This window comes from Vipera berus (genome assembly GCF_964194415.1).
Source record: "Vipera berus genome assembly, chromosome: 1".
NCBI lineage: Eukaryota > Metazoa > Chordata > Lepidosauria > Squamata > Viperidae > Vipera > Vipera berus.
In genome coordinates this window covers 87,617,015-87,629,566 of record NC_138202.1, presented here as the reverse complement: position 1 = coordinate 87,629,566, position 12,552 = coordinate 87,617,015, and the positions used below count along the sequence as shown (strand labels likewise).

The window sequence follows — 12,552 nt, the reverse complement described above, 5'->3', positions numbered from 1 at the left end:
ACAGTTAAGTTAAATGTGTTTAAACGGTTACGTGAGGAAAAGCAAATCTGACAGGAGAACACGCGGGAACTTTGACAGCTGTCAAAGTTCCCCCGCACAGCGCAGGCGCAGCCACTGACAGCTCGCGGCTGTCAAAACACCGGACCATGCGGAAGCCTAGCTGTCAAAGAGAAGACGACGCGGATTGGTCCGGATTGACGCGGCGCCAAAAGAAACACTCCTGATTGGCCCTCGCTGACAGCTGCCGGCTATAAAAGCCGGCAAGGTTATGCTATGTTTGTCTTGCTCTAAATAAATTCTGTTAGTACTAGCCTGTCGTCCCGAGTGGTCCTTCGGCCACTTCACTGGCGACGAAGGTGGGATCGCTCCGGAGCTGAAGTCACAGCCAAGGAAGAGAGTTCCTGAGCTGAAGTCACGGCCGAGGAAGAGAGTTCCCGGCAAGAGCTGTCACTGGAAGTTTTAACTTCCACAGGAGCGACCCAGGACCGGACGACATGGCAAACTTCGGGCGTGTGAGGGAATTCGATACCCGCCATCCCGAGAGATGGCAATCACACCTAGGACAGGTCGAGGGATTCCTCCTCGTCAGTAAAATCACTGACGACAGAGCAAAGGCCGCTGCTCTACTATACATCAGCGGACCTCCAGTGTATGATGCTGCCGTGGGCCTGTTCAGCCCGGTGCCCATCACCGAGGTCTCCTACGCGGACCTGGTGGACCAGCTGAGCAAGTACTATATGCCGGCTCGCTCAGAACTGTACTGGCGGGTCCAATTCGCCCAGAAGAAACAGCGGTCAGACGAGCCCGCCAACGAGTTCATCGCTGGGGTCAGACACGCCGCGCGGAACTGCAGCTTCCCCGACTTGGAGGACCGCATCAGAGACCAGGTGGTGATCGGGTTGAGGGACGAGAGGCTGCAGAAGAAGCTGACATCCAAACCCGACATGAGCCTGGCAGAGCTGACCAGAGAAATTATGGCCTACGAGCACAGCCACAAGAAGAAGCCGACTACCACGACCCCAGAGAGCCCTGCGACCGTCTTCCAAGAAAGCGCCACCCTCAGCGACAGCGATGAGTCGGTGGATTTCACCAACGGAGAAGCCCTGCAACGCAGAATGGAACGCAGGCAACCAAGGAGAGGTGACACTTCGGAGCGCCGAAGGTCCAGGAACCCCCCTCCGCCACCGTCGCGTTACGAGCAACGGGCCGCCTGTGCCAGCTGCGGGGGCAACCATGCCAGGGGAAGCTGCCGGTTTAGGAACGCTAAGTGCCACAATTGCGGGAAGACCGGCCACATCAAACCGGTGTGCCGCAGCAAGGGCCGTGACAACATCAATGACTTGGAGGCAAACTCCCCAGGTAGGCCAGCTACCCAGGCCAGCAGAGAAAAACCGCCAGGGCCCCTGGTAGAAACAATTGACAGGGTAAACAGTTTAAGCTCTAAGGTTAAGATCAGGGTAAGAATTCAGGGGGTGCCCTGCCTCATGGAAGTGGATTCGGGGTCAGCAGTCTCCTTAATTTCGCTGAAAACTTATCAGGAGATCTGTCAACAGGGAAAGGAAAAAATTCCTCTGAGGCAAACCCAGGTCCACCTAGCAGACTTCCAGAAAACCCCCATTCCTCTGGAAGGGAAGGCTAAGGTTACCGTGCAGTACAAGGAGTTCAAGGGTCCCTTAGAAGTCCTAGTTACGCCAGGAAACCGCACCAACTTGATAGGGTTAAACTGGTTCGGGCCGCTGGGAATCGCCATAACCGGGGTAAATACAATTCAGGCACCCAGCCTAGAAGCCGTTTGCAACAAGTATGCAGACGTCTTCGATGGCACGTTAGGGAAATACACCGGTCCCCCCATCTCCTTACAGTTAAACCCAGCAATCCAACCAATTAAGATAAGAGCTAGGAGAGTACCCTTTGCCCTTAAGGAAAAAATTGAAAACGAACTCGAGCGCCTCATAGGTCTCGGGGTGCTCGAACCAACGGAAGGGGGAAGCTGGGAGACCCCTATAGTCACCCCAATTAAACCTAACGGGGAAGTGAGATTATGTGCGGACTATAAAGCGACCCTCAACCTAGCCCTCAGTCCACACGCTTACCCGGTGCCAGCAGTAAGGGACGTATTTGCTTCTATCCGCTCTGGCGCCATTTTTGCCAAACTTGATCTCACGCAGGCGTATTTGCAACTGCCTGTCACTAATGACACGGCGGAAGCCCAGACAATTGTCACCCACCGCGGTGCTTTTAAAGTGAAAAGGCTCCAATTCGGCATATCGGCGGCCCCGGGTATTTTTCAGGGTATCATGGAGAAAACCCTGAAAGGAATACCCGGGGTCTGCCCCTATTTCGACGATGTTCTCATCGCCGGAGAAAACGAAGCAAATTTAGCTGACAGGCTGTCAGCTGTGCTGAGCCGGCTCAGAGAAGCCGGCCTCAAACTGAAACGGGAAAAGTGCTCTATCGGAGTCACATCCACAGAATTCCTAGGGTACAAAATAGATGGCCAAGGCATCCACCCCACCACAGAAAAACTAAGGGCTATTCAAACAGCACCAAGCCCAAAGAATAAACAAGAGCTCCAAGCTTTTTTAGGATTATTAAACTTTTACCATGCCTTCCTTCCCCATAAAGCCACTATCGCGGAGCCTCTGCATAGGCTCCTAGACAAGGGAACTGCTTGGTCCTGGACCAAAATACATGAGAATAGTTTCCAATCATTAAAAAAGATTATTTGCCACAGCTCAACGATCACCCTTTTCAGAGAAGACACCCCAATATGCATCGCTTGCGATGCCTCTCCCTATGGAATCGGGGCAGTGTTAAGTCACTTATTCAAGGATGGTACACAAAAACCCATAGCTTTCTATTCCCGCACCCTGTCTAAAGCAGAAAGGAATTACGCACAAATAGACAGAGAAGCCCTAGCAATAGTCGCTGGGGTTAAAAAATTTCACGACTACCTTTATGGGAGGCCCTTTACTATATTTACAGATCACAAACCCCTTCTGGGCATATTCACGTGGAATAAAGCTACACCACAGATTCTCTCGCCGAGAATACTACGGTGGTCCACATTCTTATCAGCCTATTCCTATCAGTTAATACACAAACCGGGAAAGGAATTAGGACACGCAGACTGCCTTAGCCCATTCAAAGCAAGGACTCAGACCTAGCCCCAGCTGGACTGATTCTAGCAATCTCTCAGCTTCCAGATTGTCCTCTGTCAGCAAACATTATAGCCAAGAATTCAGCTAAAGACAAAATACTTAGCAGAATCCTTAAATGGGCCACAACAGGGTGGCCAGCACAAACCCCACACCCCCAATTCCAGCCATATGTTAGCAGAAAAAATGAAATATCCACTCATAGGGGATGCCTACTATGGGGGAATAGAGTAATAATACCAGAAAAGAACATAAGCCAAACATTACACATTTTACATGAAGGACATCCAGGCATTGTCAAAATGAAGGCAATGGCTAGAAGTTATGTCTGGTGGCCGGGCATAGATAAAGAGATAGAAAAATATGTGGGAGGGTGCTATACCTGTCAAGCGACCCGGAACGAGCCACCCCAGGCACCAATCCACAAATGGGAAACAACAAAAAACCCATGGTCACGTATACATTTAGACTTTGCTGGACCTATCCAGGGACAGAGTTTCCTAATTGTAGTGGACAGTTATTCTAAATGGTTAGAAGTCACCCCCCTTAAGAAAACAACGTCAGGAGCCACTATACAAGCCCTAAGAAAAATATTCATCACACACGGCCTCCCAGACACCATAGTTTCAGACAATGGCCCTCAATTCACTTCTCGTGAATTTCAGATATTCGCTATGAAGAATTGTATTAGGCTGGTCACGTCTGCGCCCTTCCACCCATCAAGTAACGGGATGGCTGAAATTATGGTACGCTCCACAAAAGAAGCTTTAAAAAAGTTCGTCAAAGGGAATTGGCAAAGGCGACTCAGCCAGTTCCTAATGTCACAACACGCAACCCCATGCACAACAACTGGCAAATCACCAGCGGAGCTAAGATGGGGAAGGAGGCTGATAACACGGCTTGACAGACTGCATCCTGACACATATCCGGAAGAACACGAACAAACCCCCCCCCATCCGCACATTCAAGCCAGGGCAAATGATATGGGCACGCTCTTACTCTGATAAAAACAAATGGGTCCAAGGGACAGTGCTACAACAAACAGGACCCATTTCTTACCTAATTTCCACACAGACTCAGGGCAACCTACGCCGCCATATCGACCAACTCAGACCCAGACAACCGCCATACACACCAGACCCCCAAACGGCGGAACTCGACCTGCAAACCCTTCCAGAAATACCAACGAACCAAGAGGAAGAGGAGCAAGGATACGCGCAGCCGGCAGACCCTGACAACGCCCCACTTCTACGTCGTTCCACCAGAAACCGAAGGGCCCCCACCTACCTAAAGGACTACCAGTGGGCAGGTTCCAACGACAGAGGGTGAGAAAACGATCCAGGGGAGGGGTAAGGGGTGTATTATATATATAAACAGTTAAGTTAAATGTGTTTAAACGGTTACGTGAGGAAAAGCAAATCTGACAGGAGAACACGCGGGAACTTTGACAGCTGTCAAAGTTCCCCCGCACAGCGCAGGCGCAGCCACTGACAGCTCGCGGCTGTCAAAACACCGGACCATGCGGAAGCCTAGCTGTCAAAGAGAAGACGACGCGGATTGGTCCGGATTGACGCGGCGCCAAAAGAAACACTCCTGATTGGCCCTCGCTGACAGCTGCCGGCTATAAAAGCCGGCAAGGTTATGCTATGTTTGTCTTGCTCTAAATAAATTCTGTTAGTACTAGCCTGTCGTCCCTAGTGGTCCTTCGGCCACTTCATTTCTACTTGCATTTTTACGTGCTTTCGAACTGCTAGGTTGGCAGAAGCTGGGCTGAGTAACAGGCGCTCACTCTGTTACGCAGCACTTGGGATTCGACCTGCCAAACTGCCGACCTTCTGATCAACAAGCTCAGCGTCCTAACCCACTGAGCCACCGCGTCCCCATATGATATACTTGAATAGCATTAATTTCTAATAAATGGATCTGACCCAATGATGAACAAATGGACTTCTTAATCTCTTCTTTCTTGCATCCTTTTGCTGCCTCCACCCATCTGTTCCCAGCTCTTGAATAACATTGGGGGTCATTGTAGATGCTGCTGAGATAGGAATTCATTTTGCTAGCTTTGCCTGTTTTTGCTGACAGATAGACATGTTGTACCCCAGTCAGTTATAATTTTTACTTCTTCTCTTCTCAAAGGTTTTGGAGGTGTCCACATTTGCTGTATATGGCTTTCCTCATCCAGGCTGGTATGTGTCCTTAGTAAGCAATGTTTGGCTAACTTGAAATTGGTATCTTGCAGCAGTTTTTCTAGTAACAGCTGATTATGTTCAGTTCGAATATTGGAGTGGAAAAACTAAAAAAAACAAGCTATTTCTTGCATAATGTAACATGATATTTTTTCTGACTGATTCAGTCATTTAGAAGTATCAAGATACTCTTTCAAAAAGGTGTGAATACGAAATCTGTTTCTCCAGAGAAAGGACTACAATATTGGGACTTTTACCACATAGCATTTATATTGTAAGTCTTGGTAGAGAAACTTTATAAAAAGGAGTAAAAAAATAAAAGTTGTATAGACCTATCACATCACAACACCTTTAAAACTGTTGCAAATATGTGTAAACTCCATCCTACTATATTTAATCTTGAAATAATGACAACAAAATCATTCAAGAATGGAGAATAATGGTTAAGATTCAGGCTATTATGTACGGTCTTGGTTTCTTTCTTCCCCCCCCCCCAACATCTGGCATTGCTAAAATTATATTTTGGTTGGTTGAAAGAACAACCCCTTTTAATGTTGCTGGTGGGTCCTCTCTGTTTTTTTCCTGAAAATCTCTTTTTCTTGTTTTCCTAGGAGACCTGAAATGTTGGGATTGCTGTCTCTATGGGACATGGTTCGTCTAGCAAATATGCTGATTGTGTTCAGATTTTTAAGGATCATCCCAAACATTACAGTAATTTCATTTTTTGTGTAGATTTTAATATTGCTTTTCTCTCTTAAGATGAAAGAATGTAAAAAACCCCCCCACTAATGATTCCTTTCTTCCCCCCAAGTTCATGTCTTTAGTTGCCAGTACACTGCTGGATCTAGTGAAAAACATAAGAACCTTTGCCGGAATTTTGGTGGTAAGTAAACAAAACAAATAATGATTTGTGCATCTTTGTTTATTCCATCTTCTACGAAATAATTTTTGTCAAGAAACGTTGGCAATTTGTGCAAACGAGTCTTGGTGACCCTATTGTTTCAATAAATTAATCAAATAGTTTTTTTCATAGTGGCTGTCCACCCATTCTATCTTTCTGTCTCTTTTTCTCTTTAATGCTTGAACTTGGTCAAGCACCCAGTACAAAGATAATAATAAGTTTATGTGTACGGGACCTCCCTAGGTTTATAGGCATAAATCTATTGTAAAAAAAATACAATTTAAAAAAGACATGGACTAAGAATGAGCTGTGAACTTCCAGGATCTATGGAATACTAACAGCATCTGACTCATGGAAAACTAATTTGTCAGCTAAAAAGAGTGTAATATACCCAGTCTTGTGGGGAGGGAATGGGAGGCATACTTGGAGCCTAAAAAATACTTCCCAGAGAAAGAGGATATTTCTAGATGCAGGGATATTTTCACAGATGAACGATGCCTTTCATATTTGCTGCATTTCCTCTCTCTTGTATTACTGTTAAACTATTCAGGCAACAAGCTTCAACACAGCATCAAAAGATATCGTAGTTGGAGGGATACAGGGATACCCATGAGGCCTATGCATGCTGGTTGGAGTCTTTAATGTTGTTGTTTTTAAGGAACGATGCTTTGCACAGTTAGGATAAATGAGTCCTGCAGAGTGAGTGTAGAGTAAGGGTGGACTTGGTGTCAGCAGGGAAGCAAAGCTACACTTGCAAGCCTTCTACACATTTCAAGAGTATTTCAGGAAAGGAGAGAAAAATATTTCATGAATTTTTATGAAATTAAAGAAGGAAAATGCTAATTGATATTGTTTGCGAGCCAGAGAAGTTCAAGGGCAGCTGAAATCCTGACAGCTTATATAGTCTTAAAACATCCAGTTTTAGGACGCTGTTTGCTTTTAAGAGTTTTTTAAAAATTGCTTTGGGGAATGGGGAAAAGTCTGGGGAATGGGGAAGCTTTTCCCAGTCTTATTTATTTGCTCTCCCCAAGACACGCAGCTATGAAGAAGGTAGGAGCCATGTAAGAATTTTCTTGGAGTGTGCGTTATGATATTTTTTTGAAATTCTCCATGTACCAAATTATTCATAGAGCATATGGTATTTGTATTTGTGTGCGCGCATGTATGTGTGTGTGTTTGCACCCGTGCCTTTGGATCAGTCTTGAGTCCTAGCTACAGCTGTACTGGATAAGTCTCTGTAGTTTGCAACACTTTGGGGAGTGTTTTGTCATTACCTTCTATTGTTGAGGAGATTGTGACTGATTCAAAGTCACCCAGCTGGCTTTGTGACTAAGGCTGAACTGTAATTCACAGTCTCCCAATTTCCAGCTTGGTATCTTTAATCACTATACCAACAGACAGACTGACACTCTGTTTTTAGCTCTCTGTTTCTCAAAAGAAAATAATAATAATTAAAATATAAGCAGTCTTCAACTTAAGACCACAATTGGGATGCAACTGTCATAAATGAAAGCCAGTTGACAAGACCTGAATTGTGATCACATGACTGCAGAGGGTGTTGCAACCTTTGTAGCTTCGAAGACAGGCTTTAAGTTACATTTCCCAAGGTCACTGTAACTTGGAACTGTCATTAAACAATCATAAGTCAAGGACTCCTGCTCATCTCCTGATGACTACATGGACAGGTCCGTATAATTTGGGAACTTGTAGTAGTTTACCAGAATGTTTTTTCCCCCACTTAGTCATGTGGTATGGCTGTGGGATTGCCTGTAGTCTCTCATCCAAGTACTTTTAATATTCTGAGATTAGCAAAGAACAGTTAGATATTGGCCTTAAACCATCTCTTGACTTGAAGTAACCCAGAGATTTCTAGTGAATGTTATATAGTAAATGTAATGAATGTTATTGGACAATTCCATCAGTTTGGCACTGAGGGAGAAAGAGAATCTTTCTGATTCGGTCAACAGTTTGGTTTCAGTTAAATAGCTCCTGTCCTTAACTTTTTTCTGTTCACTTGTGGCCTTTTTGAGAATCACATCTTTAAATAGTAGTACCTGAATTTGTTTCTCCTACTTGTTCTTCATCTCCCTACTTCTGATGATACTTGCATTATTAATGGATCCTTTGAATTATAATCAGGACCAGTTGTATTTCAAAGTGGTCAGTATTGACTCCCAATCCATTATTATCAACAGCAGTTCGTCATTGTTATTTTTGTTATTGTTATTATTTGTATTGTTTGCTAAAGTGGCATTTATTAAATTATTTTCAGATAATAAATGTTTGGACAATCTGAAACTTCAGGAAGGAGTCAATGAGCTGTACATTTAATTCTTGGTGTCTGCAAATTGGGCAAAAAAAGCATTTTATTTATGTATCAAAGCAATAAAAAGTATTTCTACAACTGGAGAAAGAGAGGGAGGGAGAGAGAGAAAAAATGTAAATAATTAAATAATCAAATACATGTATGTAATTGCCCATCTCACAAAAATAGTTGCATTATCTATTCCATTCATTCTGCTAGATTGATGAAAGATTAAACCTCAAGAAACCATAGTCACTCATCAATTCTTTTACTACGGGGGAGGTGAAAATTTCCTGCTCAGAAGAACAATTGGTCTCCTTTGTACTAATCCACAGTGATTACTTCAAGTTTTAGTTGTATAATACTGTTATCATTTCCTAATAGGGTAGCCATGGGTTTTGCAGAATATTCCTGCTTTAGAAACAGATTCTAGAATAGAACTAATTATCTTTCATGTTTAGAATGGGTCTTTCTCTTTCCTAATTTTGAGAATTATTTACTTTCTCTCTCTCCCCCCCCCCACTCTCTTTCTTTTTCCAGTTGTAGAAACAATTTTTATTGCTTTGAGACATGTAGTCATTTCTGTGCAGTCCTTATAATATACTACCTACTTCATTTAAAGAGATTTAGATAATAATTAATTTGACTTGTTATGATTATCACTAGGAGGAAAGCTCCACCTATTGGCAGTTTTATGCATTGCAGGGTGAAGATAATCCAGTGCAATTAAAATCTTTTAAATAGTTTGGCAAATAATTCATGGGATTTTTTCCATAACAGAGACATAAATACTAACAATTTTCCCAGGCTCACTGAAATGTTTATCTTCCTTAAAGCAAGGCCAGCAATAACATGTGTGTATGAGAAAAAGAGGAATACACATACAATTTGTGTATGCTGCATTTTGATATTATAAGCAACTGTGACTCCATTAGATTTGCTGTGATATCCTGTTCCTTCAAAAAAAAAGACCTATCTAGGTAACATTTGAAAGCATTTATGTGATCATTTTTATAAAAGAAATTGACATTAAAAAAATCATTATGATGCTTTTCTGCCAGAAAGTACTTAGTGCCCATCTGAAAATCAGGGTAATGAGAATCACAGTGAAGTAATTAATTGTTTGAAGGAACATCTATTATGTGCAGAAGTACTATAGCCTGCCTCTGTGTATATGCATTTGTAGGAATAGCAATGGATAAAGTTTAGGTTATTTGGATATTTGGCTGCAGCCCCCAAACAATATGAGATGAGAAGCTGTTATAACACTAGGAAGAGCATTACAGGGTTAGAAGGCATATGAATAGGAAGGTGATTTAAATTTTCTTGAGTGTCTATATCTTCTTTTAAAATTGCCAAACAAGGGTCTTTTGTAAAGCTGTTTTCTTCATTCCCTCTCTCTTTTTATAATCCAAAGTTAACAATTCTCTTTTTGTTCCTGGAAAATACAAGCTTGACTATGGATAAGTCCAGGTAACATGGCAAGCCATAAATAAAGCACATCCCTGGATTTTTCAGTTACTGTTTCTCCTGAGCAATGCAATGACTTACAGCATACCTCTTGTGCAGGCTGCTGATAACTGTAAACAACAACAAAAAAATAATAATACAACTGTATTCACATAAATAAATGAACATCCCATCATGGGGTCAGTCTCCTGGAAGTATGATGCAAATAGTAGTGTAAGCTTAAACAATGGGGAGAAGTCAAGGGTTCTACAATAATCCACACTTCTGATTTAGTAGGTCACCTAAATCAGGGGTCCCCAATCTTTGGGGAGCGGACCACTACTGAGCTGCAGGCTATTGGCTGCTGGGCTGGCCGGTGCACTCGTGTGTGCATGTGCATACAGCCCCACTCACGTGAGCATCACAAGAGTCATGGGTGTTCGTGGCCCCATTTGCATGAGCGTTGCTGCAAGTGTTGTGGGTGTTCGTGGCCTCACTCATGCAAGTGTTGCAGGCATTTGCTGCCCCATTCATGCAAGTGCTTATGGTCCCATTTGCGTGAGCAATGAGTGTGTGCACACACACGAGTGCATGCGTTCCCCTCCCCCAAAACCATCCCTTCTTCCCCCCACTCCCACCCTGAATGGTTGGAGAATTCTAACCTAAATGACACTTACACTGTGTTGTTGCATCATTCTCAGTTGGCTGCAGTAGGATGTCAATTTTTATTTCACAGGTGGCTTTCTATGCATTTGCAATAATTGGCATGGAGCTGTTTGGAGGCACCATTACTCCCATGCAGGGCAATGTCAGGTAAGATGGCAGTCAGCATGCCATTCCTGCTTGGAAGAAGGCCAGAAGATACAGTTGGTCTGTGTAGCCTCTAGCATAGCATGGAAATAGATCTGTAACACTGCTAAATTTTAATAATCTGTTGTTATAAAGATTTTTGGGAGATGTTTCTCATACAAATTAGGCTGATTTATACAGGTAGTCCTTAACTTATGACCACAACTGGGTCCGAAACTTCCATTGGTAAGCAAAGTGGTTGTTAAATGAGCCTCGAGCTACTTTACAATCTTTTTTTGTCACAGTTCCTAAATGAATTATCTTGGTTGTTAAGTGAATCATAGTCATTAAGGGAATCTGGCTTTCCCCCTTAACTTAGTTTGTTGAAACCAGCTGGGAAGAGTGCAAATGGAGATCACATGGCCCTGTGACACAGCAACTGTCATAAATAAATGCCAGTTGCCAAATACCAAGATTTTGATCATGTGACCATGGGGATGTTGCAATGGTGATGATTATGAGTGTGTAAATCACCTTTTTTCAGTGCTGTTGTAACTTTGAATGGCTGTTAAACAAATGATCGCACACCGAGAACTACCTGTATAAGGCTACAGAGAGAGGGATTTTTTTAAAATTAAAATCATACCAGATGTGATTGTATATGTCTATACTGCCTCTAGGAATAATTATCCATAAAGCATTGATTAAAGTTGGAAGCTGTCATATTTCTATAATACACACAGTCCTCGACTTACAACAGTTCAGTTAGTGACCATTCAAAGTTACAACAAGACTGAAAAAAGTGACCTATGAGTGTTTTTCACACTTATGAGCATTGCAGCATCCCCATTTATCACCTGCTCAAAATTGGCAGCTGACTCAAATTTATGACCGTTGCAGTGTCCCAGGGTCATGTATCTCCTTTTGTGACCATTGACAAGCAAAGTCAATGAGGGAGCCAGATTCACTTAACAGCCATGTGACTAACTTAGCAGCTGCAGTGATTCCCTTAACAGCTGTGGCAAGAAAGGTTGTAAAATGGGGCAACACTCACTTAACAACTGTCTCGCTTAGCAACAGCAATTTTGGGCTCAATTGTGATCACAAGTTGAGGACTGTGTGTACTGTATTTGCAACTGGTGGTCCACCTGTCATTATAAATAAACTTAGAAGACAGTTTTCTACTTTGGAAAACTGCCCACCCCACATCACTGCTAGTCTGTCAAGCTGTCTGATATGTTAAACCTTTCGCCCCCCCCTTCCATCTACCAATGTGGATTTGTACAGCTGCTCCTCTCTACTGCCTCTTGAACCTGTGAACCTCCTCCCCCTGCTTCCCTTTTCAGTACACGTGCCCTTTATCTTTTGCCTCTCCTCCTTATCTAGCTTGTTAGAGGGAGAAAGGTGGCACATTAGCGGCCTTTGATGTGGGACAGCAGGGCAGAGGCAGAGGTTGTTTGTTTGTTGAGCCATCACTAGGATTAGTGTGATGGACAGCAGGAAAAAAACATTGGCAGGAAGTTCCTCCTTGATCCCAAACTTAGAAATATTTCAGAAGGGAAGAAGCTTAACTTCCCTATAGCGCTGAGCTTTGGAAAGTATTTTGGAAGTGTGGCATGGCCTAGACCAGGGGTAGGCAACTTTGGCTCTTTTATGACTCATGGACTTCAACTCCCAGAATTCCTGAGCCAGCATGGCTCAGCTTGGAAACCTCTCCCTTTCTCCTCAGCATAGCTGGCTCAGGAATTCTGGGAGTTGAAG

At 43.5% G+C, this 12,552-nt stretch overlaps 1 protein-coding gene across 2 annotated transcripts in view; it reads left to right on the top strand.

Annotated features, from left to right (window-relative positions):
- Positions 1-12,552, top strand: part of TPCN2 (two pore segment channel 2) — a 106,651-nt gene that overhangs the window by 31,032 nt on the left and 63,067 nt on the right. For both annotated transcript variants that reach the window (XM_081312904.1, XM_081312903.1), the window contains exons 17-20: positions 5,298-5,347; positions 5,959-6,058; positions 6,159-6,230; positions 10,739-10,815. In XM_081312904.1, the coding sequence (XP_081169030.1) occupies positions 5,298-5,347; positions 5,959-6,058; positions 6,159-6,230; positions 10,739-10,815 (299 nt within the window). The remainder of the gene's footprint in view (positions 1-5,297; positions 5,348-5,958; positions 6,059-6,158; positions 6,231-10,738; positions 10,816-12,552) is intronic.